Source organism: Syzygium oleosum, unplaced genomic scaffold (assembly GCF_021117445.2).
Source record: "Syzygium oleosum isolate NSW1041296 unplaced genomic scaffold, Sole_v2.1 Sole_v2.09, whole genome shotgun sequence".
In the NCBI taxonomy this organism is placed as follows: Eukaryota; Viridiplantae; Streptophyta; class Magnoliopsida; order Myrtales; family Myrtaceae; genus Syzygium; species Syzygium oleosum.
The window spans coordinates 4,411,323-4,437,589 of NW_026607493.1; the positions used below are offsets into that span (position 1 = coordinate 4,411,323).

General features: G+C 43.2%; 5 protein-coding genes across 5 annotated transcripts; 3 read left to right on the forward strand and 2 right to left on the reverse strand.

Moving 5' to 3' along the window:
• The first annotated feature begins 291 nt into the window (after positions 1-291).
• Positions 292-3,723, forward strand: LOC115673533 (pentatricopeptide repeat-containing protein At4g02820, mitochondrial-like). The gene is made up of 2 exons (XM_030595737.2): positions 292-638; positions 2,102-3,723. The coding sequence occupies exons 1-2, from the start codon at positions 348-350 to the stop codon at positions 3,356-3,358; spliced, it is 1,548 nt and encodes a 515-aa protein (XP_030451597.1). The 5' UTR covers positions 292-347; the 3' UTR covers positions 3,359-3,723.
• A 3,229-nt stretch (positions 3,724-6,952) lies between these two features.
• LOC115673403 (probable indole-3-acetic acid-amido synthetase GH3.6) lies at positions 6,953-9,776 on the reverse strand. Its single transcript, XM_030595558.2, has 3 exons — positions 9,337-9,776; positions 8,845-8,952; positions 6,953-8,706 (listed from the first exon to the last, which is right to left on the reverse strand). Exons 1-3 carry the CDS (start codon positions 9,627-9,629, stop codon positions 7,365-7,367), a joined length of 1,743 nt encoding a protein of 580 aa, XP_030451418.1. The 5' UTR covers positions 9,630-9,776; the 3' UTR covers positions 6,953-7,364.
• Positions 9,777-10,849: 1,073 nt separating this feature from the next.
• LOC115673726 (protein RESISTANCE TO PHYTOPHTHORA 1, chloroplastic) lies at positions 10,850-13,243 on the forward strand. The gene is made up of 4 exons (XM_030595979.2): positions 10,850-11,226; positions 11,838-12,048; positions 12,540-12,709; positions 12,794-13,243. The coding sequence occupies exons 1-4, from the start codon at positions 10,954-10,956 to the stop codon at positions 12,818-12,820; spliced, it is 681 nt and encodes a 226-aa protein (XP_030451839.1). The 5' UTR covers positions 10,850-10,953; the 3' UTR covers positions 12,821-13,243.
• Positions 13,244-14,190: 947 nt separating this feature from the next.
• On the forward strand, positions 14,191-15,678 carry LOC115673722 (probable galacturonosyltransferase-like 4). Its single transcript, XM_030595976.2, has one exon. The coding sequence runs from the start codon at positions 14,321-14,323 to the stop codon at positions 15,389-15,391; it is 1,071 nt and encodes a 356-aa protein (XP_030451836.1). The 5' UTR covers positions 14,191-14,320; the 3' UTR covers positions 15,392-15,678.
• An 859-nt stretch (positions 15,679-16,537) lies between these two features.
• On the reverse strand, positions 16,538-21,862 carry LOC115673704 (RNA demethylase ALKBH10B). Its single transcript, XM_030595954.2, has 7 exons — positions 21,270-21,862; positions 19,178-19,308; positions 18,928-19,045; positions 18,659-18,772; positions 18,452-18,567; positions 18,126-18,280; positions 16,538-17,629 (listed from the first exon to the last, which is right to left on the reverse strand). Exons 1-7 carry the CDS (start codon positions 21,832-21,834, stop codon positions 17,128-17,130), a joined length of 1,701 nt encoding a protein of 566 aa, XP_030451814.1. The 5' UTR covers positions 21,835-21,862; the 3' UTR covers positions 16,538-17,127.
• Positions 21,863-26,267: the final 4,405 nt, after the last annotated feature.

Here is a 26,267-nt window from a genome sequence, read left to right on the forward strand (position 1 = left end):
TTGGACGCCACGTGTCTCAATAAAAGTATTAAAATATGACACATCAGCGCCACGTCAGCGTTTTCCGTTAGTAAATTTAACGATGTTAAGTTTAGGACTCGATTGAATCAATTTGACAAGTTTTAGGACTCAATTACACTTTTTGTAAGTTTTAGGACTCAAATATACTTTTGTGATAAGTTTTAGGACTTGTAGTACACTTATCCCTAAAAAAAAAAAAGAACTTGTTGGTGCTTTTCTGCTTAAAAACATTAGCGAACGAAGAACGTTTTGGGCTTTTGAAATGGGGTCCAAACCAATATATATAAGTTGCTTAAGCAATTGAGGGCACGCAGAAGCGGTACGCCATGCTGCTTCGCTCCCTCCGCGCAACGCTTTCTAGCGCCGCCCGCCACCGCCGCTTCTCGGCGGAGGCCGTGGCGGAGAGCCCGTCGGCGGCCTCGACCTCGGGAGCGGCGCCGAAGCGGAAGGGCGGGGACACGCTGGGGAAGAGGCTGCTGAGCCTGGTGTACGCGAAGCGCAGTGCGGTGGTGACGATCCGCAAGTGGAAAGAGGAAGGCGGCGCGGTGCGCAAGTACGAGCTCAATCGCATCGTCAGAGAGCTCCGCAAGCTCACGCGCTACAAGCACGCCCTCGAGGTTCTCCTCTCTCTCCCTCTGTTTTGAACTTATTGACAAAGCTCAAATACTTTTTATAAGAGAAGAGTCGATTCCTCGGAAAAATGGACGCCATTGCAAGAGCTCTGTAGTTCGAAATCATAAGTAGGTTGGAGCTGAGCAAGTGACTGATATTGAGTACGTTTCTCGACATGGTGGTAATTCGTGAAACAGTGAGACAAATTAGATGGGTACTGTTTTTTCTTTCCTTTGGCGATGGGTACATGATGTTGAATGGGTAAGAGTTGACAATGAAAACTAAAAGACGGGGAATTTGAGGCAACTTGTCTAATTTTTTGAAAATCTGGCATACGATGAATGCATCTTGATCTTGGTTTTATTTGATTTCGCTAAAATTTGATTGGTGATTAAGCATCTTGGTCGCTAATTGCAAATGTGCTGATAAGTATTACCGCGGGCAGTATTATAGAATGGTAATGCTGGTTAATGTATAACACGCGCACTCTATCTATCTCTCGGGGGCATGATCGAGAATAGTGTTGGTGGATGAGAAACGGGGGAATGGATGTGTGTGTAGTGGTAGGGAGATGTGCAGATGTTACCATGTTTGTGGCAGTGCTTTGTTCTTGTCGTGGTAATGGATGGATGGTTGCTGAGCAATGGTGGTAGGAAACGGTTGTGATTGTGCTGATGTTGGTGCTGGTGCTGGTGACATTACACAAATGACTGGGTAGCCTTGTTATCCCCTTTAAACCAAAATGCGTATCTTCTTGATATCCCCATATCCTGTTATCCCCTTCTCCTTTTCTATTTTTTTTAATTCAGGATTGGTCTATTGTCCCCTAGTGGATTTACTTAGTTGACCTGACTACAAGATAAGATGAGTTACCTTATCACATCTCATATCCAATTAGCTGGAGCAAGCACTTAAAACTTTTAGATCTTGATTAATAAGTTATAGGAGAGAGTAAAGAGAGGGTATGGTCTTCTTTTAGTATCTATGTGGACAAGTTCAAAAAAGTGTTGATTATTATAAATAAATACTTAGCCATTTGGCAAAATGGGATGGCAAGTGCTACTTATGGTCAGTTGCGCAGTCAAACAATTGTAGTGCTTTCTAAGGTACTAAATATGAAAATTCTTTTAGAAGATCCTTGTCATGTGTGCAGATAAATCTCTATCGAGTCATTGAGGTTTTTAGCGAAAGTTGCTTGAAGATGTTAATGTAGGAAAAACTTTAATTGGCAAATCTGTAAGGCTTTTTTTTGCTCCATTGAACAAACTTCTAGGGAACCTACACAATCTACGTACCTAAGATAGCGGGAGCTCGTTGTCCTTAGACTCAACAAGTTGCTTATAGAAGGCCAACATGTATCGGTTCTGGCATGGCTTCATTTTAAGAACTAGTCTAGCCTCAAACTTGTGATAGTATTAATGATTATAACATGAATGCGTAATGTTCTGTTACATACTTTCCTTTCCAGATATGTGAGTGGATGAGGTTACAGCAAGATATCAAGTTGTTAGCCGGTGACTATGCTGTTCACCTGGACTTGATTGCTAAAGTTCGTGGGCTTAACAGTGCAGAGAAGTTCTTCGAAGATCTTCCATCTCAGATGAGAGGGGGGCATACCTGCAATGCTCTCCTCCACAACTATGCCAAGAAGCAGCTGTCCAGCAAAGCTGAGGCTTTAATTGAGAAAATGTCCGATTGCGGTTTCTTGAAGAGCCCTCTTCCCTTTAACCACATGCTATCTATGTATGTGTCCAGTGCACAACTGGAGAAGGTTCCTGACGTGATTGAAAAGTTGAAAAGGAGCACTTCTCCAGACATAATCACTTATAATCTGTGGTTAACAGCCTGCAAGGAGCAAAATGATGTTGCAACAGCTGAAAGGGTTTTCCTCGAGCTAAAGAAGGCAAAAATACCTCCTGACTGGTTTAGCTACAGTATTCTGACCAATCTATACATTAAAAATGCCTCTCTGGAAAAAGCATTATCCGCTATAAAAGAGATGGAGAAAAGGACTTCACGTAAAACTCGGGTTGCGTACTCATCCCTCCTGAGTTTATACACGAATATGGGAGACAAAGATGGGGTTCATCGGATATGGAAAAAGATGAAATCATTATTCCCGAAAATGAATGATGCTGAATACACTTGCATGATTTCGTCAGTTGTAAAACTTGGGGACCTCAAAGAAGCGGAGAAGCTCTATACTGAATGGGAGTTAGTTTCTAAAACCGGCGATCCTAGGGTTGCAAACATACTTCTTGCCGCTCACGTGAACAATGGCCAGATGGAAATGGCAGAGAAATTCTATGAACGGGTTTCAGAAAAGGGGGTTGCTCCTTGTTACACTACTTGGGAGCTTCTGACATGGGGTTATCTGAAGGAGAAGCAGATGGATAAAGCTCTTCATTATCTGAATAAAGCTATTGGTACTGTTGAAAAATGGCAGTACGACAAAAAGTTGATTGCACAATTATTTGAGAACCTACAGGAGCATGGAAATGTTGAAGGAGCAGAGGCACTGCTAGTCATTCTTCGAAATGCTGGCCATGTTAGTACTGAGGTCTACAATTCACTGCTACAAACTTATGCCAAAGCCGGTGTGATGCCACTTGTTATTGCTGAGCGGATGAAGAAAGATGGTGTTCCCATGAACGATGAGACTTCTAAGCTACTGGATGAAACGAGCAAAATGTGCGTGACCGAAATTTCGTGCAAATTTTCCTAACGAAGGTTGGGATTTACTTTGGAAATAATGGAAGAAAATGCCTTTTCATTTGGGTGCAGATGATTGAGGTTTTACACTCAGCATAACGGTTTGATAATTTATGTTGATTCATTGGGTAGACAGCTATATTGTGGAATTGAGAGAGGTTCTACACTCATATGGATTAAGTTGCAAGTCCTCGAGTCAACAAGCTAATTGGGATTGTTCAGTCATTTGTCGATCGGGCGATGGCATTTCACTCAAGTTTTCTCTTTGTTGAATCCATTCCAATTTGTAAGAGCAGGCATTGATATGGGAAGTGTCCATGTCCTGGACAGTGCAAGCAATTTGTTTTTCATTTAAATTGATCACCAGCTAATCAAGGGGTAACTAGCATTGGAGGCAATGGACAGCCTTGTGTGCATCATCGAAGTCCATAATGAACATCATCTTCATCTGTGGAGTAGGGAGGAAAGAGTTAGACCTGAGCCAAGAATCAGCCTCAAACTCTCTTCAAATCCCAAAAATTGAACGGCACTACTCACAAGAATTATAGGTATCCTAGTGGGAGCAACAGGTGCTTGACGCGAATCATTCAGAGTTCCAGTTTATATTATCAACAGGAATGACATTCTCAGGATCGTTTAAGCATTGGCCGCATTACTCACGTCGGAACTGTGCAGTGTTTTTTTGGCAATTAGTGCCTGCCAAGGCCACCTCTGTTTTCACATGCTTATATTCCCTCAGTTCGTGAATAGTTTGGTCGGACGAGCCTCGTAACAGCGTTTGACTTTGGAAGGGTTTTTCTTTTGCTCTCTATTGGATTCACGATTTCTGGCTTTGTTTACTTACGTAGGTGTGAAGGCATTGTGTAACGGGATTGGCGGTAGGCCTGATATGATGGTCTTGTTAGAAATATATTGTCTGATTCCGAGTATCTTTCAGAATTATAATCTCGTTATTCAGATTATGAGTATCTCTCAGAATCATAATCAGATAATATATTTCTAACAGGTCTCAATGCACACTAAGTTTTAGTGATATACCGTTGTCTTCGATGTCGTGGAACCAATATCCAACCCCTACATTTGCGATGCAGGACAGAGGAGCATGCTATGGTGTTCCACTCCGTAAGCCAAAAGAAATTTTGATTCCCTCACACGATTATAATTGCCCTTGGAGCTGCGTAATGCATATAGTCTAATCTACACAACCTACTCTACTGATACTCTGTTTATTGCGGACATTGACGTTCCACACTGAAAATGTGAAGGTTCAGGCATTGTGGAAGATGTTGATGGATGAGAAACAAGGGCATTAATAAAACAGCGGATACAAGTACCTCGAGGAAAACTCGGACTGAAAACTTCGAGCGTGTCGGGCATCCGCAGGGATGAAAAAAAGCTGGCGCACCGCTGTCGTGACTAGTCTTCAAAAAGATTCAGAAATCTACGCCAGGAGAGGAGCTGCCAAGCTGCAAAACCCTGAAATATGCTTGAGCCTCACATCATCACAGATCCTTCCATGGCTTGTTGCTTTCGGAACCGAAGGATTCTCCTTCCCAATCATCTAATCTGATAGAAGCAAATTTTCTGGTTCTCAAAAAGAAAGCGAGGGATCATTATTATAAAAATTGTCCATATCAGCGTCGGTCATCGTCCACATCAGCAATTTCCAGTCAAAATTGGCTAGAATGATTATATTGATAAATCGTCAAAATGTTTAATACTTAATTGATAAAATTGAAAGGTTTATGACTGAATTGACATTTATATAATAGATTTATGACCTTTTTTCTTAATCAATTTTTCTTTTTGAGAATGGTAGAACCGGACTGAGGTTCATTAGGGAAAAAGCTTGACTGACTGGGGGTTGTGCGACCCCAGGCGGCAGTGGCCGGCGACCAGATCTGGCTGTCAGCGGTTGGCCGGCGACCAGATCTGGCCGGCGGTTTAGCTCTACTGGAGCTTTTTTTTTTTTAAATATTAGCAAAAGTCCTTTAGCCCAAGTTGTATTTAAAAAATATTTACTAAACACTACTTGCATTTCGGAAAATCCCTTTAACCCAAAGGTATTTGCATTCTCTCAAATGCATTCTCCTAAAGTCGAACCAAACGGGCTCTTAGTTCACTCCAAACATTTGAGAATTGGCATCTCTGACTTTATGACATGGGCCACTCACCCTTGACTCGTGTACTCTTTACACATGGTGGAATACCTTCGTTTTAAAACACGGATGGCCATGTGATATGATCCTATTCAATAGCCATTCTTATCCCTCACTATAAATAAATCTAAATCATTCATTTGAGGAGGAGAGAATCTGTAACAAAAGAAGCTTCAACCTTTGGCATTTCCTTACTAGCCATCTACTTGCATTTACGGCTCGTGGCATTGCTCACTCCTCTTTCGCAATAGTCACTCTCTCTTATTAAAGGCATCTCAGGACCAGATCTTCTATAGAATTGTAAACCAAAAAACCAAAAGATACATGCGTCAAAATTTCGATAGATTAATGGTAAATAGGAAAAAATAAGGAGACAAAAGTGTTGCTACCCTTCAAAGATAAAAGTAATGATAAAAAAAACCAATTCAAATCTCTCTGTCTTGCAACTAAAAAAAAGAAAAAAAGAAAAAGAAAAGAGAGAGGGAAGGTTATGGAGATCTCCCCTTCTCCCAACAAAATTCCAATTGAACCTAGGTTTCTTCTCTCCGTCCAAATTTGAGTTCCTTATTGAGGAGTTGTGAGAAGAACAGAAACAGAGTGCTGTTTGAGTCATCGACCGTGGAGCAGGAGCTGCACGGCTCCATGCGTGGCGGGGTGGCGAAGAGCTCGCTAGTGTCGATCAGTGCAAGGTAACGGCGGCGGCCCCTTGAAAGAAACATGTCTTTGAGATTTCAGTATTTTCAAAGTCCAAATCCGCGCCAAAGGCATTTGAAATTATGTACTAATAACAAAACTTCGGCTTAAGGCCAAGCTGTCTGGATATGTTAGCCAAACTCAGTCTTTACCAATAGGCACAGAAGTTTTTTCAACTTATATTTTTCTCAAATTAGTTGAAGAAGAAGAGGCACCGGGTCGAAAGCGAATCTTGGACCATTTCGATTCTGCTGCTTGAACTGTCTGTGCCCTTCAAGAAAATGCTACATCAATATAGCCAAATCAACTAAGAAAGCTAGAAAAGCGAGAAAGCCCCATCTCGCGACTTCCTCGCGATTCAGAGAAGCCATTTGAATGGACACATTGATCCTGCAAATCTCTCACCGTAGGATCCCCACATGATTCTTGACTTCACCCAAAATACTAAGTGGAACGGTGATGAAGTTCTAATCGGGTACCTCGAAAAGATCCTGTCTTTAATAACTATCTCCAAATACAAACAAAGTCTTGATCTAGTTGTTCGTTGGCTAGTGTGGAAGGCCCGAATTTTTAGGAAATCATCGAAATTTTCTTCGGTTAACATGAAATATCCAAACTTACACTCGACCAAAATGGACTCAAAACAGGATTAAGATCAAGAGCTAAGCAGAAAAGGATAAAGCTAACTCGAGTTTCTCTCTAAGCTAAGTTAGGAAGTAGGGCCATTGAAAAACATACTAGATTTACAGGGTTCATTTTCGGAGAACTATAGAAATTTTGATCATAAGATGTTATACATATTCTACATAACAATTTTATGGGGATAATTACAGTATGGTCGTGCATTTAGGACGTAAACAAGAAATACAATTTGTATCATATCTCCATATTGAAATCCACATTCACCTGAAATAGGTCTAGAACCATTTCCGACATGGTGGGAATCGGGAAACACTTGGTTCGACCGCGATTCATGGTCAGACACAATCATGAATTTTTTATTTTGCGAGACTAATGCAATGTGCACATGATCAATGGTTGTAATTGACCCAAATCCATCATAGAGGGGGCCAGCGAGATCACCGATCAGAAAGCATGCAAATTACTCGAAGAAGTACAATGATCCAGAGAGGCAAGTTGAGACTCGACCCAAATATAGGATGATTTTCAGACATCCTTTGAATCTGAACGCAGAGTAGCAAGAGCAGCTCCTTCCAGGAAATCAGAAACTTCGCGGTTCCTGATAATCTTGGGATGTTTATACTGACTAGCGGGCGCTCCCTTCTCGGTTGCGATCTGCAATAACCTATCAAAGCTTCCGGGAGTTACAATGTACACCAACAGAGGCCCGAGTTCGCCTCTTTCTCTGTGCACCTTGTAGAGGCCTCCGAAGTCGTCCTCCAGCGATGCACAGCACCCTGTAAGATCGATTATACTGTCCTTCAATTTGTCTTCGAATGAGACGCCTTTGACTTCTATATAAACCTTCAATTGCTTGGGGCTCAAGTTTAAGTCCAAGAAACTAGCGTACTCTGTGACTTCCGCCTCTAAGACATCTTCAAGCAGGACTCGTGTCTTTTCGACCACGGATATCAAGTCCCTCTCAGTTACTACCTCGGAAGAAGATTTAGGAGCTCTCATCACGTACTCCAGCTCAGGAGATGAGTTGTAAAACCCTGTCACTTTGACTATGTCGCCCAGCCGGTACCTATAAAATCCTCTGTAAGTAGTAGCGACTACTTCATAGACCTTCCCGACCTTGACGCCCGAGACATCCACGATTTCCCTGTCAGCAACACTGTTTTCATTAGAATCAAAGGGGAGAAACTCGAAATAGGCCCCTGTTGGAAGCATGACAAACCGGGTCTTCTCGGGAGGTTGTGTCGGCTCCAAGTTAATGCCCATGGTGCATTCAGAGGCGAAGTAGTCTCCACCTAATATTGGAACTTTTCCCGCATAGCTCTTGAGTTTCGGGTAATAATGCATCATACTCCCCGTCGTTACGCACTTGACGTACCTAAGATTTGGCCATAGCTTAATCAGAATCCCATCCCATGAATTCTCTTTGCAGATCGACCTAATTCTTTCAGCCAGATCCCTCTGAGGCCCTCCAAGAACCTCGTTGACGGAATCCTTCATCGCCATGTCGGAGGTTTCCCAACTCAGGACCCCCTTTTCTATGTCCTCACAGAGCATCTCCCATTTTTCCTTCAGAAGGCAAAATGCAGTAACTAAACCAACGGCATATGGCGCTCGGATACTGTCGATAGAATCGAAGTGTCTAAGGCCACAAAGAAGGTGGCAGTACATCTGGCATTGGACATCCGATCCCAGAATGACCTCTCGCGGACTAATGGAAGCAGACAGAAACTGCGACAAGCTTGTTTTGTTATAATGCAACGGGTACGCCGACGCTGCTATTGCCTTGAAACCACCCTTGGTATGAGTGACATTACCAGCATAAACAAACAAGAGACTCTTGGTCGTCAATGGCCTCGGGGGGAACAACCTAAGAAAGATTCAAACTTCCTCTTACTCTCGAAAAACGCGGAAGAACTCCAATCATCGACAAAAGTGACATACGACGGCAAGACAATTGCTAGAAGGGCATAACAAGAGACTGATTGATTCGGGACGGAAAATTTACCTCCCAAGTACTGCAGCACTCCCCTGGTGAGCTATGAATGAAGCCGCTCTCGACAGAGGCGAATCAAAGAAAGGTATCAGCTTTGGCCTCGTGGAACTTGTTCCCGAGCTGCCAATCGAACACAATGAATATAGTCCACAACAATCGAATAGCTATTGGGCATTAACCGATAAGCAAGAGTCAATCAACTCATTACTCTCGTGCTTTCTTAGTTTGTTTCAGTTTTCCGACATGGTTCGACTGTTCCATGGGAACAGGAATTCGATCAACTCTAAAACGACACGAATTCGACATAAATTGCTGAAGCTTCCAGTTAAGGTGAATCACTCAACAAAATAAAGAACCTCGTGTCTTCTCATTTTCTCTATGATTAGTTTCATCTAAATCAAACACCCAATTCCACAAGCATTCGTCAGAACAAACTTAAATTTCCGAACTTTTACCGTAACTTGTCAGAATCTTGGAATTGTTGCGTGGACAAAACAACGATACCTGTAGAAGAAACAGACGAGAGGATCAACACACAGGATCGGGTCGCCGCCGTCGACTAACCCGTCGGCCATCCGATTGATGTGATCGGCGTAGTCGTCATAGCTAGTCAGAGGGACTTCGCGCCGGAAAGTGGCCACATCGATTTCCGGCGCGGGATGGCCGCCGAGGAAGGGGCGGAGATAACTTGCTTCGCCGTTGCGCTCGAGGATCGACCGGAGAGTCTCCAGCTGGTGGCGGGCGGCGTCGCGGGTGAGGCCTTCGAGCTTCTCCAGGACCTCGCCGCCGGTCGCCATCTCGTCCGGCGAGACGGTGCGCAGGTTAAGGGAAGGGGAGGGGGCTGCTGTCGGTGGTGGCGCAACTTAGCGTGCCGCGAAGGGACGCCTGGAGAGGATCTTCGAGTCTGTCTGAAAGTCAGAAGTTGACTCCGAAGTTTAACCGTTGTAGCCCTCGAGGGTTGAAAATCTTTGAATCGTGGCCGTTTCGAGAAAAAGGCGGTCTTGTCAGACCGGACCGGAACCATCCGCAGAATCGGTGACCGGTCCGACCGGAATTCCGCAGGATTAGCAGAATATATCTTGATGGAATTCTATTTTTGGTGGTCTCTTGATAGCCCTATTATTTGGGTTCGTTTTCTTAATATAGTTGCCACAACGCATAGGTTTGAGATTATATATGTTTTATCAGAAATGGGTGTTGACTCAATTAGTGAAAAATCTTTCATAGAAAAGTTGATCTTTGATTTTTTATGAGAGGATGATTTCTGATAAGATTTGAATCGGCGTGACAAAGAAGAATAACGATGAATTTGAAGGTACAAGACGAGGAAATGAGGGAAACTGAAAAGACATTAACATTAATAAATTGATAGAAGTATATTGGGAATATGTGTTTTTTATTATGGGGGTCAGTCTCTAATAATTACATGCTTGCCTTTAATAGCTACTAAATGCAAATATTTATAAGCAGATAATACTCTAAATGTGATTACAACTGCATCTCTACAATTACAACTCCTGAAGCACTATTATTGTGCTACCATAGCTCCATATCCATCCCTGATATATTCACTCTGTCTCCTTTCTCTTTCTCCTCGTGTCCAACACTTAGCCAAATTTACAATAATGGGCTATATATTGGTTTTGTCATCGAAGCCAGATATTTGTTGACCACTCACCATCGTGCATTGATGTTCAAATATTATATAATGATTTAAAAAAGTAAATCTCAAATGATGATTTGAGTTTTGCATATATATTTTTTATCTTGAAATGTTTAGGATCTCAATCTAATCCTCATATCTCTAGAGTCTAATTACAATAACCTTGCAAAATGACGCTTGTAATTTTTGCGGCCCTAGCTGAATATAAAGATATTGCATGCATCGTCTTCGATTTGGTTCAACCAAATGGATGCTTTTATTAATTTTCCTCAATTTATTTACTTATAATTTTTAATAATTGAAAAAAAAAATCAGTTTTTATAATTTTCTTTTCCTAGACCCGACCCGTCTCAGCCTACCATACATTTCTTATCTCTCTGTCTCTCTTCCTCTGCCCGAGAGGGCGTGGACGCAATCCCGATTCTTGAACAACATGCAGTGAGAATTCGCCGACGAACATGCTGGCGTCGACGACGTCCATCTGGGCACGCCATCTCTCACCCAAGGCCGCTCCTTCCACCTTCCTCCTCGGAGATGGCTACCCTCATCCTCCTCGCCGTCGCAGCCGGAGCTTCAAGATCGCCGCAAGTTCGTCGAACGAGCTAGAGGTTCCGGCCGTCGCGGAGCAAGGAGGAGAGGAAAAGCAAGAAGCCGCACGACCGGACGTACCCGACAGGCCCTCCGCTTCGACGTCGGCTTCGAATGCGGCGCTCGAGAGGGACCTCAAGAAGGTCCGTCTTTTTGGTCGGTTATGTTTTTTTTTTCTTTGGCCTTGCTTGCTTGCTACTGGTGATTTTGGATTGATTCTTGAGGTACGTGTGCTCCGTCTTTGTTTTCTTGGATTCTTGGGTGAACTTTCTCTTGGCTTCTTGACTTGCGCGTGATGGGATGATTTTAGAATTCCAAGTTCACTGGAGCTTGATCTTGCATCTGATTCCTCGTTCATGGAATTCCCCTGAAATGTTCTTTAGCTCTAAATCTCGCTCAACTGATCCGGATGGCCATGTTTTTGATGTCTGCATGTGGAGGAACTGAGGAAATGATTTTGAAGAATCTAGAACTTATGTCAGGGTCCGACACCCTTTTACTTTTTTCTTACACGACCATTCTTTTCAGAAGAAACCAAGCGCGGGACACATTTTCTGCAGTTTTACTCGATGAATATCACATCTAGAAGTCCGTTAAGTTGGTATGATGTTTGTTTTAAGGAAACTACACATTCAATTGGCTGAATCTTTTCATCTGACCCGCATGTGTCTCATGAAACGTTCACTTCTGGAGCTCTGAATGATTATATGATTATTATTCTTGATGTTCTTGTTTCGTCGCATCTTAAAAACAGGTGGTTCAAAAGACTGCTTCAACCTTTGCTCCAAGGGCTTCGACAGCCACGAGAAACCCTGCTGTTCCAGGAACTGCCTTATATACAGTTTTTGAGGTTCAAGGCTATGCATCGTTGCTTCTCGGTGGAGCTCTGTCTTTCAATCTTTTATTTCCATCAAACGAGCCCGATATATGGAGGTTGATGGGAATGTGGTCTATTTGGATGTTCAGTAAGTCATCCTCCAACTTTATGTCTCAAAGTTAAGATTACCATCTAATAAATATGGAATTGCTAGTGCCACCCTTCTTATACCATTTAAAATACATTTGGATGTTCGGTAATTTCACGAGATGGAAAGATGGGAACTAAACCAAAAACTTATTCGGTCACGGTAAGGGTATGGTGCCCCTAGGTTGAAGCTGTTTCTGCCTGTGGTAAATTTTGAGAGTTGGTGGGAGTATTGATGTTTCATCTTGCTCGTTTAGACCATAATCAGGTACATTTTGAATGGGGTGGCTTTTGAAATTAACCGAAAGAGTTACTTTGTTTTTAGCAATTACACTTCTCTTTTCTTCCACTTTAGCTGAATGGGCGCCGCTTTAATGCTCAACTTAAATAATACCTGCGAAGTGTGTTTATCTAGTTTCTCTACCACCTAAATGTACTCTAACCTTGTTAATCTTAAGGCAGCATCATAAACATCTTGCTTAATTTTTGCAGCAATTCCTTCTCTTCGGGCCCGAGACTGCTCAAAGAATGAGAAAGAAGCCCTTAATTATCTGTTCCTTCTCATCCCATTAATCAATGTAATAATCCCGTTCTTTTGGAAGTCTTTTGCGGTTGTCTGGTCTGCAGATACCGTGGCCTTCTTTGCAATGTATGCGTGGAAGGTAAGGCCTTGCATTTTGATTTCCCTTTCTAAATTTAATGATACATTGTCCATTGATGGCTGTTATTTTCCTACTTTGAAACAGATGGGGTGGCTCCAAAAAACAGAGTAAAGGCCTAAAAAGGACATCTCTTAAACTGTATCTATGAGCTCGGAGTCGGGCGTCTGACTGTGCAAGTTTTTCTGCCTTTACCTCATGATGCATAGGCGACCTTTCCTGAGCAACATACCATCAAACGCAGGTTTCTCGGTATGTGAGCAGTGTTTGAGCAATTGCCTCAATGAGAAAAAAGGGAGCATCTTTTCTTGTATAATCATGAGAATCGATCCCTCAATGAAGTCAAAATCTGGTTGCCGCTCATTTTCTTGCCTTTGCGAATTCTATCTGGTCTCTTTACTTTTGTTTTCTAGGGTGTGGGTAAGGGAGTCCAGAGTAGCGTACAATAATTTGCATATATACAATTTGGGAAAGAGGAACAGAACTGTTATAGATTAATTTAAGGATATAAAGATGTTGTTGTGTTTCTTCAATCAATGTCATGCATCCATACTTCTCCGAAGATTTGGAGGCTGAGGTGAGCTTCATCATTAAGATTTAGAACCGTGTATTTCTATCGAAAAAACAGCTTTAGAGGTGTAGTTATGTTATACTTGAAGAGATCATGAGTATGATTTCACCTTTGATCATTGTCACTTCTGAGACGGAATATCCTCTCAGAAGGCTCTCATCTAAGTTCCTTCGCTAGGACAAAAAAGAAGTTGAGGGAAATAAAATGAGCTGTAAAAGTAAAAAACTCGAAGCAAAAATGAACAAACTTTGTGTCCGAGCTCCGCAATCGTAGTTCAAACGAAGCCATTGCCAGAAAACTGAGGTTAAATTCAGAATTAGGCACATGTAAGATATTATTGAGGTAAATTGAGTTTGTGAGCTTATTCTGTTTAATCCTGAATTCTGTTTATTTGCCTTCTATCTAAATTCACATGCAATGACCAGAAATGGTGGGGCTATGAGTCTCTTTCTCGCAATTAGTCAAATACAGATCCAAGATGCACCCTAATATAGCTCAAGGAAAGTGGAAGTTATTTGATGTATTAGAGAATGTGCTATTGGAACCTTAACTCGTGCACCAGAATTCTCCATACGAGGCAGAGAATCCAACAGCATACCCTGAAAAGCTTCCCTAAAAATCCTCTCGTCTGCATTTGCGGAGACAATGGAGGGGCCAAACAAAAGCTCAACAACAATCCTATAACTATTTCCGTAGAGAGAGCAGCAGAAGAATGTTTGTCTGATTTCATACCCATTTCCCCAATTTCCTTGCCATAAACATGACATGAATCTCTTCTTACAATAATTGAAAAACAGCTTCCTCCTCCGAGAAGTTTTCTCATCCCTGCAATCTCACCAACCTCTCTCTCTCTCTCTCTCTCTCTCTCTCTCTCTCTCTCTCTCTCTCTCTCTCTCTCTCTCTCTCTCTCTCTCTCTCTCTCTCTCCATTGAAATACATTTTGGTTTCCTAGACTCTCCTGGCCAGCCTGACAATGGCTGATCATCTCCTGGATTTCTTTCTCTCTAAATTTCCCCATTAACAACCCCTCAAAATAGGGCAGGATGGCCTCTTGGAGCCCTTCTCCTTTCCCACTCCTCGCCGGCCTCCTGTCTTTCCTCCTCCTATGCCGCCCCTTGGCCGCCTCCGCCACCCCCTACGGTGGCATCCATCATAGCCTCATCCGGAAGCCGTCGTCCCCAGAGATACCTGTCTTCCATGAGGCCCCTGCGTTCCGCAATGGCGAGGCCTGCAGCTCCCCGCCGAGCAATGCCACCATCCACGTTGCAATGACCCTTGACGCCAATTATCTTAGGGGCACCATGGCCGCCGTCCTATCGATCCTGCAGCACTCGACTTGCCCCGAGAACTTCGAGTTCCACTTCCTCTTCACGCGGCTCGAGCCTGAGGTCTTATCCAGCATCAACTCCACCTTCCCCTACCTCCGCTTCCAGGTCTACCGCTTTGACTCCAACCGGGTGCGCGGCAAGATATCCAAGTCCATCCGGCAAGCGCTCGACCAGCCCCTCAACTATGCACGGATCTACCTCGCAGACCTAATACCCACCAACGTCAGGCGTGTAGTCTACCTCGACTCGGATCTCGTGGTGGTGGACGACATCGCAGACCTGTGGCAGGTGGACCTGGAGGGGAAGGTCCTGGCCGCCCCCGAGTACTGCCATGCCAACTTCACCAAGTACTTCACGGAGCTCTTCTGGTCGGACCCTGTCCTGCCGAGGACATTCGATGGGCGGAGGCCATGCTATTTCAACACCGGTGTGATGGTGGTCGATGTCCAGAAGTGGAGGCAAGGAAGGTACACCCAAAAAGTGGAGGAATGGATGGCTGTGCAAAAGCAAAAGAGGATATACCACTTGGGCTCATTGCCTCCATTCTTGCTTGTTTTGGCCGGGAACATAAAAGCGGTTGACCACAGATGGAATCAACATGGCCTGGGTGGTGACAATCTTGAAGGTAAATGCAGGGCTCTCCATCCTGGCCCCATAAGCCTCCTCCATTGGAGTGGCAAAGGCAAGCCTTGGCTAAGGTTGGACTCAAGAAAGCCATGCACGGTTGACCATTTGTGGGCACCTTATGATCTCTACCGTTCATCAAAACCTTCGTTAGAGGAATAATATGGAAGATATTGTGTGATGGAAAAAAAAAAAAGAAGAAGAGAGATGGTTGAAGTGTTGATCTCTACGAGAGGACAAAGAAAATGGGTTTTAGTAAAAAAAGAATTGTGGGTAGTTGACCAAAAGAAACAAAAAACTAACATTGCCAAAGATTATTCTTTCTCATTTAACAAATTGGACAACATTCGAAGCTAACATTGCTCGAGGTTTAAGCTGTTATTGGGGAGTGATATGTATTCACTAGATATTTATTTTTGCTTATATAAACAGCATTAAGTTTTTCTTGACCTTGCAAGATGATGGTGCTCGTTTCGTCAAGAGTTTAAATGGCGAGTAACATCGGATAATCCACAGTAAGTGTTACAGCCTTTGGTTCTTCTTATATGTTCATTTCTCACGTCTAAAGTGGTTAAACCGTTCTAGGTTTGATTAATTCGACCGATAATGTATCTGAAGATTAACTTCTTCAGCCTTACTGCTTCTTTTTTTTTGTACGGAAAAACTACTCGCCCCCATTCTAGGAGCTAATGTGAAGCTCCTAATTATTTGTTTATTAGTTCTCGCGAAAGACTGTTCTAGTTTCAAGATATCAAAAACCGTCTTAAGTTTTAGTTTGTGTCCTCAACTGTGATTTATCTGTTGCAGTTTCATGCCTAGCGCAATCTTGCAAATAGAGAAGGGTGGATTTTCTTGGATTTGTTAGTCTTACACCACTGCTCATCATCCACCGGTTGGCATTTTTCCTATTCGATCCGACGGTTGACATGCTTTGCCCGATGAGTCTGTCGTGCATAACAGCACCCCAACATAGGGAATTATAATCTGATTATTGCAGAACTTTTGTAGGAACTATGATGTGTGCTTTTTAAGAACTTGTCGGAAAATTTATCGTGCTTGATTGATATTCCATATTGATCCGGCTCGAGAAATAATGGATTGAACAGATATTCCTATGAAACTGGCATGGTTAAGTGCTATGATGTAAATCGGTTTATCTGAGCGGCTTATTTTATATTGGACTTTCTTTTTCGTTTCATCATAAGGTTTTGTATTTGATACCGAACATTTTAAACCTTTCAAAGCACATAAATATTGACATTTATCTGGCCTGTCTCTTCTCATCTTTCAAACTAGTACACAGCAACATGAGAAAGTATGCATTTTATTGAGGTTCTATTCGCAAAATAAGACAGAAATTCAATAGCACAACTTGAGCGCTTCCGCAGCATGCTCTTGCTCAGATGATGCATGAGCCGCCGAAATGCCGGTGAGAACCAGGCAAGCAGTAAGGCATTTGTCATCACAACATCACAATCCTTCGTTTCGATCAGCATCTACAAGAAATTACATAGACCTAACTGCTTGGTCCTAACATTAGAACCTGATCTCATAAGATATGACACGAAAAAAGGGTATTTGAAATCATGAAACAGCAGACACCTTGTTTTAACAACAAACAAAGCTGCTATAAAGCCATACGAGAACAGGTCACAGCAGAGGCTCACAGCTTCCAAAAAAGTGTTCTGTTTCTCTATCCAGTGCCTCCAGTAGATTTAAGTTCAAGTCAGACTTTCTTCGGGATTAATACTAACAGACCGAACAACACGTTTGTCCTTAACGTTGGATATTAACGTTGGGCACATGGCCAACACAGAATCCGCCAACTTCGGGGCCTTTTCTTTTCTCAAGTGTCGAGTTAATGCTGACTGTAATTAAAAAGCCCTTGATGGTTGCGCCTAAAGACGGCCATTTTCAAGAGAGACTCCAGTTTGTGTCACAGTATCTCCTGATAAAGTAGTGCAGTCTGCTCCATGTGTCTCAACTGGTGATGGAAGATCAGGAAGCCTTCCTTTCTGGGCACGAGGTGGAAGGTATCGTGCTGGTTTCCTTGATTTTATGGGCCAAGGCAGGAATACCCCTGTGCCTCCAGGTTGGATTTTATTGGGACTTAACAACATAGGGTGTATCGGGGCCAACATGACCACCGGAGCACGGAGGATTCCCAATGGGGGTATCATGTCTACTGCTTCATAGCCATAGAGACCTGCATTTGATGCGGCAAATGGGCTCCTGATGCCTGGTTGCCATCGGGCCATGTCACTGGTTAATGACTTGATTTGGTCTTGGCTGGAGTCGGGACGAATCCTGAAGAATGTAATGGCAACCCTCCTGTCTGGAGAAGGGCACATGGCATGTCTTGCCAGGCAGGCGCTTTTTCCCTTCATCACCAAAAGAGACCTACAAAATCCATCAATAGCAGCAGTAACATATGTCCACGATAAGCTTATAGAAGCTTCACATTGAAGAACAACGAATCCAAGACAGTAATGTGGCCAACCAGTTTCCATGATATAAAAGAAGAATTTTCAGATCAGCCGTGGAGAATGGACTGAGAAACTTAATATTTTTCAGGGTTTTATTTCCTTCATTATAAATGTTCAACTAGCAGGAAACTAAAGAAGGTTCTTCAGCAGCAAATTTGAAACAATGGGAAATGTAAATGAAAGTGCAGCATCTAATATAAACAAAGTTACTTCCAGTGCACATGTCCTGCATAAACATATGTCTGCAACAAGCTCTAGACATCATCATTAAGTCTTCTGTCGTGAGAGTCTCGTCTATTTAACTTTTCTATACAGAACTGAAACAAGAAAATAGAGATTAAAGGAAGGTGGGGGGAGGGAGTATTTCGATATCTGCTACTCCAGATTCAATACAATCACTAATAACTCACCCTTCTTTCATTGAAAGCATGAGCTGGCCTCTGTAGCTCCCCTTGTGATCACTCATCAGAGAACGGCCAAATGCTACTCTTGATTCGGAAAGGAAAAGAGTCGAGACCGGCTGATCCAAATGGGGAGGTTTTAGAAAAGGCCTTGAACGTTCACCCTGCGTGAAAAATGTGTCTTGTACTTGACATCTCATCCATTTGAAATTGAATCTAAGTCTTAAAATCTCAAAAACCAAACTGCTAGGAACACTATACAGAGCATTATATCCTGCCAAGTCTGTCCTGAAGTACTGGAAACCCGCGTTGATGCAGTTAATCAAAAAACATACCTTGTCGAAGAAATTAATGATGCAACCGTTCGGCTTTTTATACTCCGGCAGTAACCGCCACTGAACCAGGTGATCTATGACATCTTGGAGAAGAGCTGGAATGGGCATGATCTTACCTGTAAATACAAGATGGACACTCGCAAATGAAGCTTAATGAAAAACTTATTCCTTGCATAATAATCCCATCAAAGATCCTAGCGGACTTACTTCTTGCACTGTCTGTTGTATCTTCTTCTATATGTTTGAAAGTTGGAAGCCCAAGCTGAATCAACTCTGTCCTGTTTCCCTTCATTTGCTCATTGAATAATATAAAGGTCTCCCCTGTAAAGTCAAATTTCGTACTATCATTTAGGAAACAAAAAGCATATAAGCAATTGACCTACGTAATTGCATATGTTAGTTCTATTATAGAGCTCACACACTGAATGTAAAGATGCCCTTTTGTTCAGACACAGTGACCATCGAGGGAAGCTCACCAGGTAGTTCTCCATTTCGGCCAGCAGCACGGAGTTCATCAACGAAGTCATTCAATCTACAAAGCTCTGAAGCAGTGAATATGTCCTCATACATTTTCAGACCTTTCACGACATTCACCTGCCAGTGTTAACTCTCTCCCATCAGTGATGGCCTATTGCCGTCTTCATGCATGGAAGACTAGATGAAAAGATTCAAAAGCTCATTCTCGCTAAAAGATAAGAAGATTTCTAGTTTGGATGGAAAACTTGCCATATGCCCTTCAACTGCTTCCTTTGCTTTGAAATCCTTTGTCAATTTGATCCGGGTCAAACGCCCCCCGCAGTCCTCATGGTCGAAGCATATCTCGAGTTTTTCTGGCGTGGGCTGCAGCTCTTGTGAACCTGATGTTAATCACGAGAACGTACATGTGAATCAATAGATATCTACAGTAGGTAGAAAAGAGGCTCCACAATCAGCTAAAGAGGACAAGTTTTTGAGTTTCCATCCGTCTTTGCTTTCTTTGCAGGAAAGGCGAAATCAAGGACTCGACATTGAAGTCGAAAATCGTCATTCCAATCCTAATTGATCTTAGATCAAGAGGCAGAGCTGCAAAAATGCCAATCACTCTGGATTGCTTATTCTAGCAACCATCAAAAGCTCCACTTAAAATTCAATGCAGCTTTTAGAACTGTTCGCTGTTTAAGAGACAATCATAAGTTCATGTAATTCGAGCGATAATGTCCTTGGAATGAGGAAAACAAACACGCTCGACTCGACTGCATTTTCCTTTTAATGTTTTCTGTTATCTATCACTTTGATTCTGGGTACAACAATTCTGGTCGGAGACTGAAACCGGTACATATTCGAACCGAATCCACTCTGCCCGGAGCTCTTTGCCTTGTCGATGCGCTCAACATCAAAAACTTCCTCCGGGATGAACAGCCAAGTTGTCGATACCGGACAGCCAAAACGGTTACGACCGTTGGAAACAAAGCCCGAGTAACGTCAAATTATTTAAAGAAAGCCGCTGGTCATGGTCACACTATTGGAATCCAAACTGGACGGTCGCCGTACGATTCGCTGTGAGCTTGATCAACATCGAATTTTCAGACACGGACAGAAAACTGTTGTGCGTTGGCGGATCTTAAGATGCTGGTTACTCTTGGCTTTTTGCTTAACACGTTCAAATGAGACCTTCATGAGAAGCACAGCTCCAACCAATCGCAAGCTCCGCTTGCAAGAACCCATCGAAGTCGACGTTTTGAACAGAACGGGGGAGGTCATTCGACGACGACCCAGTTCTAGATTCAGTTCTCGCGACGTGGATCTCCGCGAAAACTGATCTGGGCCCAGAACAAAGGATTCAAAAGGGAAGAATTCGTACGTTGAATTCGATCCAGAAACAGAGTTCGTGTCCTCTTTCCCGTTGAGATCGAGAGAAGATCGGAGGAATGGTGAGAAAAAAATAAATTAAACACTTTGGACTTAATATAAAAGTCATGTGAAAGCTCACATTTAAAGGCACGCATGTTCTCTTACACAAATGAAAATTCTTTTTTATCGGACCGTGGATTCGCAGGGTGTTTCACGGATCTCTAGATTACCGGGTCTCCCACACCCGTGCAATCATAAAAAAGACGAAGAAGTAACAAATCGAAAATGGTTTTCATGAAAAGTATAAAATTGATAATTCAGTAGAAAGAAATTCAAATAAGGAGAATCTTTTAAGGAAAAAAAATAGCAAAATGTTCCTCGCAGCAAAGGATTCACGATTTAAAAAAACAATTTCATGAGCATTCCACAGAAGAAATTTCGCATTTCAAGAATTTAAAAAACCTGTGTCTAGCTGAAAAAACACTACATCACCTTTTCAAAAGAGACACATAATTCATTTAGTGTATATTTGGTAATCGAGCCATCGAAACATTTAGAGTTAATTATGATAAATCATTTGAAAAAAATTCTCGCTCAGATGTTATTGTAACAAAACACGAATGGCCCAAGACTAAATATTTTAGTAAGTCTCAATTCTGAATTCGACACGAATCCTCACGTGTAAAGGTAATTTCGAAATTATTTTCCCAATGGTTGATAGAAGGACTTCAAATATCTTAACGTACGTATCTAAAACCGTCCACACTTTTCTTCGAAAATGCATTTAGATAAATTGAGATATACATAGAGTGATACAAATATTGAAAAATCAATTTTTTTTGGGTCGAAAAAAATTAATTAACTCTTTAGTGTAATGAAAAGAATAATAAACCTTGTAATTGTCGAATACTTTTTGCCTACAGCATGCGGGCTGATATCATAGTCCACGAACGAAACGCAGAGGAAGGAGCATGAACAACGAACGAACCTGCGTCGGTAACATCACTCGCAGTCGCCGGCGAATCGTCCTCTACGTCCACGATCTCGAAATCGCCGTCGCCGTCGCCGCCGTTTCCGTCGCTTTCCATCGCTTTCTCGGAAATTCCCTCTTTCTCTCCTTTCGAACGCAGGCTGTCTTTCACCTCCTCGACCCCGACGCTCTCGCTCCTCCCCTCGCCCTCGACTTCGACCGACTCCTCCTCCGCTGCCGCCGCTGCTCTCCTGGCGGCCGCGCTCTTCAGCTCCGCCGCCACCTCGGCGATCGAGTAGAACTCCTGCATCTGCAGCACGGGGATCCAGTTCAGCCTCCGCCGGTGGATCGCAGAAAACACTGGCCCGTACTCCGACCATCCCGCTCCGCCGCCAAGCTCCGCCAGGTGGCTGCAGAGGACGTCGATGATGGCGTTTGCCGCCGCGAACTCGCCCCGGAACCAAGCGACCATCCCGTCCCTCGCAAATGCGTCGGCGGCGAGGATGGGGTGTAGTTGCCGCATCTGCGTCGCCGCTGGAGGATGGGGCGGTTTGTTGGCCGGAGATGCAGGTCCTGCCGCCATTGCCGTCACGGCAGAAGTCCGTTGCTAGTCTCGGCTACGAAACGAGAGAGAGAGAGAGAGAGAGAGAGAGAGAGATGGGAACAAGGGAAATGGTGAGAGAGAGAGAGAGAGAGAGAGAGAGAGAGATGGGAACAAGGGAAATGGTGAGAGAGAGAGAGAGAGAGAGAGAGAGAGAGAGAGAGATGGGAACAAGGGAAATGGTGGTTGATGGGGGAGACATATATAGGAGATTACTGTAATTCCAAAGTAGGTGTGAATATATATATGTACTCTTATTAAATACATTACTGAAAATATTAGAGTGCAAATAAAGATATTATGGAAATAATTCTGGTATATGTGACATGACTTTCGAATCATATTTAATAGGGGTGAGCAAAAAAACTGGACCAAACTGGACAGTTCTGGGTAGAGGTGTCAAAAAGACCCGCGCCGGCCCGGTCCGACCCTCGCCAGCCCGGCCCGGCCCTAAAATTTGGAGTATTTTGGGGTCGGGTCTTTATTTTCTTGGAATAGAGCCCTAAAATTTGGGGTATCAAAGGGTTGGGGTTAGATGGGCCGACCCATTGACACTCTGGGCCGACCCATCTCCCTCTCTCAGTCTCTCTCCCATTCTCTCTCCCCTTCGCTTCTTCTCTCTCGGCCGTGAACTTCTGTCTCCCCCTTTTCACTCTCCATCCAGTTCAGCCTCGACCGCGGCCCCCCGATCAGGGAAAGCTTTCGATCCTCCCTCTTCGATTTCGACCGTTTCCCCCCGGTGCGATCGATCCCCCCTTCGCCGTCGATCTCCGCGAGTCGCCGCCGATTCGACGACGCCGACGATGGAGGAGTCGGGGGAGCGCCCGAGGAGAAACCCTAGATCTCTTCTTCTTCTGCTTCTTCTCCTCGGCGCTTTTTTTCGAGATCCCTTTCCGCGGGGCCGGCGGGGGCGGTCGGCGATGGCGGATCGGGAGGAGGAGGACACGAAGATGGCGCTGCGCCTCAGCATGCAGCACTCGCCGCCGGAGCCCAAGCGGAGCAAGCCCAGGGACGCCGCCGCCGCCTCGGCCGCCGCCACCAGGTGCTCGTCGCCGGAGGACGGCCGCCGGATGCAGAGGGAGCTCATGGCCGCCGCGGCCGAGAAGAGGATGCTGGCCGCAAGGAGCCCTGGAGCGGCGTCACCTCCGTCGCCTGCTCCGTCTTCGTCACAGTCCCCGTCGCCGGTGTCGACAACGCCGAATAACGAGAAGTCTAAGCCTGTCCCAAGGAGAGACGGGGGATTCGGTGTGGATGATGGGCGAACTGGGAGGGGACTGTCGAGCGAAGAAGCGCATCAGTTGTGACCCTAAACCCGACCCGGACCGACCCGACCCGACCCTATTCTTGGAGTATATGCTGAACATGGTCTTGGGTTGGGTCGGGTCGGGTCGAGCGTGACCCTGTATATTTCGGGTCGGGTCGGGTCGGGTATCATGAAAACCCGACCCGACCCGACCCATTAACACCCCTAGTTCTAGGCGGTTCCCGATTTTGGTGCGGACCCACCCACTAGGATCACCTGGACTGGACTGATTTTTTTTAATTCTTATTATTCCAAATTTCTGAACCCGTAATTCTCATTCTTTTCTGGCTAATACTCAGTCACACACGCTTATCATTCACGCCTCTCACTCTCACTTCTCTCAATCTCAATCACGCAACGCTCACACCTCCCTCGCGGCTCGACACCTCTTAGACTTGGTTCTTGATGATCATTATAGCTTTGTTAGTTGAGATTATCATCATGTTTAATTTTTCATGAGCTTGTTCTATTAACATCACTCGTATAGTAATTTAGATTATGCAATAACACTTGTGGTATTGTGTGGAATACAACTAGTTCCTAGATCCAACCAAGAACCGGACCAGATCAGGTGGTTCGATTCCTGATTACACAAACTAGGAATCGATCGTTCTGGTCCAATTTCTGATTTCAAGGTGGTAACCGATTCACCTTAGAACCGATAACCCCTAATATTTAAGAGCAACATGATGAAAATAGAATAGAAGATGTGGGCTATTCCAGTGTAATATGGCAAGTTCCACACGTGTGATATGACATTGATCATGCACAGGTGCGAAATTTGTGAGAAGAGACACATCACTGTGTGCCATTTACCGAGCTTACATGTTTGACTTCATTTATTTCGCAAAAAATGAATGATTTGAAAAATGTTTTTCAAAAAATAATTACTTATATTGCTTACGAAAATGAATAAGCAATAAATATTTTTATCGTTTACGAAAATACTAGACGAATAAAATGCATCAATCATGAAAAGAAAAAATTCTACGGTGGTTTGTATTAATAGACATGAGGGATCATGTGTACATTCGCAGTTGTTCTTACTTAGGGTTTTTGCAGTGACTGGGAGTAGATGTCATGAAGTTATGGTTGCACTCACATCTATGGCGATGCTGACACTTGTTCTCGACCCGGAAATTGATGTTCTCACCATTAAATTTCTGTATCTCTATTTGTCTGCCAAGCGTGCGACCATTGTCAGGTTGGTGCGAGTGATGGGTCATGCGAGGTTGACCCTCGAGGTCAACTCTCTAGTTTCTGCCAAATTTTTTTTTTCCTTATTCTTATGATATAATGAAACAATTTTAAAATAAGAAAAAACGGGTTATTATTCATCGTGAGAATTATCCTACCGGTTCTAAACCCATTGTATAGATATCAATTCAGTCTTAAACTTTCGAATTTCGCCTATTTAGTCATAAAATTTTATGCAAAGTTCCTATATAGTTATTCTGGCCAAGAAACGCCAAAAGAACTATATTGAAATCCCACGCAAATATTTACGTCAAAATAGGCAAAATTGAAAAATCTGAGACCGAATTGACATCTGCATAATAGGTTCAGGACTAGCCGGACAATTTGCTTTTTTATATTGTGCATGGATTGAAAGATGCTCATGCATTTGCAGGCCGGAGTCGTGAGAACCCTACGCTAGGAAAGGGATAGTGCCCTTTCAAGAACATCAAAGCACAAGTCAACCGGCGATCAATCAGAGATTTATTACACTATATAAAATGACATTGTCTTGCTTAATGATGTCACAAACGTGGTGTCTTTTCAGCATAAATATATGTAATCTAAAACAACTGTCTAGGTTTTGTTTCTCAATGCACAGCTGCACGCGAAAACCATATGGAGTAAATTACTCACATATATATACACAAGCAATACATGATGTTTCTCAAACATGTCTTATTTTACCATTTTATAATATGGTGTTAATTAAGACAAAGCCGGGATGGCGAAGGTGGCGATGTCTTCAGGCAGAAAACCGAATTTCTCCACCGAGCGCGACATTTCTTACTACTAGAACTGGAAGATTGGATTTGCCAGTGCTTCATCAACAGGTAATAAATGAAAATGACTCGTGGATCAAAGTTTTAGCACATTTTTCTTTTTTAAATTTCTCAGATGTCAGATATTACATTGTGGGATTTGGCAACCGACACTAGGTATCCTGGAATGCTCCGATTGCTTTAGAATATTCATAGAAAACACTTTTAGGATCGAGGTTATTCATCTGAATCGAGCTTTACTCTTTATGAAAGATATTAAATAGAAGAAAAGTTCTTTTTAGAGGTCAATGTGACAACCATGATCCATCTCTTTCGCGCGTGCTGTATTTCACGTAGCCTGACCTTAAAGATACTCATCCTCATCGAAGCTGAGTTTTTTGGGGTTGGGAATTCTTTCGTCGCGTATCCAAAAATTGGTATCTTTAGGACCGGCAGCAGTGGGTTGCAACCCCTCTCGAATCCAATAAAGTAATTCATACATAAGCGTGATTCAAAAGCTCGCAACAGTATACTCAAATCCCTAATGCGTGGCATGTGAGTTCGCATCAATTTTCAAACCACTGATTATTGGTGTTGCCCCCGATCAAAGTAGCAATTAGCCAGGGATGCAAAATCTTGCTTAAATTTTCATATGGAATAGAACAATGATTAAGTGGTAGTTCTTAATTTATTATAAGATTAATAATAGCATGTTTTGGATCACAAAAAAAAAATACTCTTTTAATAATCTATGATTTACAATATGCTGTTACTTTCAAAGTAACTCAAAAACTGTTATGCTAATAAAGTTCTATATAGGCATGATGTGATTTAGGGATGTGCAAAAGAATCGGGAACCGCTCGGACCGCTCGGGACCGCTTGGAACCGATGGTTCCAAAGGGAACTGACACTACAAAAAAACACCGGATTAGCGACGAAATTTGCGACGGAAAATTTGCAAAAATCCGTCGCAAATCGAATTTGAGACGAATTTTGCGACGGAAAAAATTCCGTCGCTACTAGGTCGTCGCAAAATTTTGCGACAGAAAATTTAAAAGTTCGTCGCAAAATTGCGACGAAAATAAATTCGTTGCAAAATTCGTCGCAAAATTAG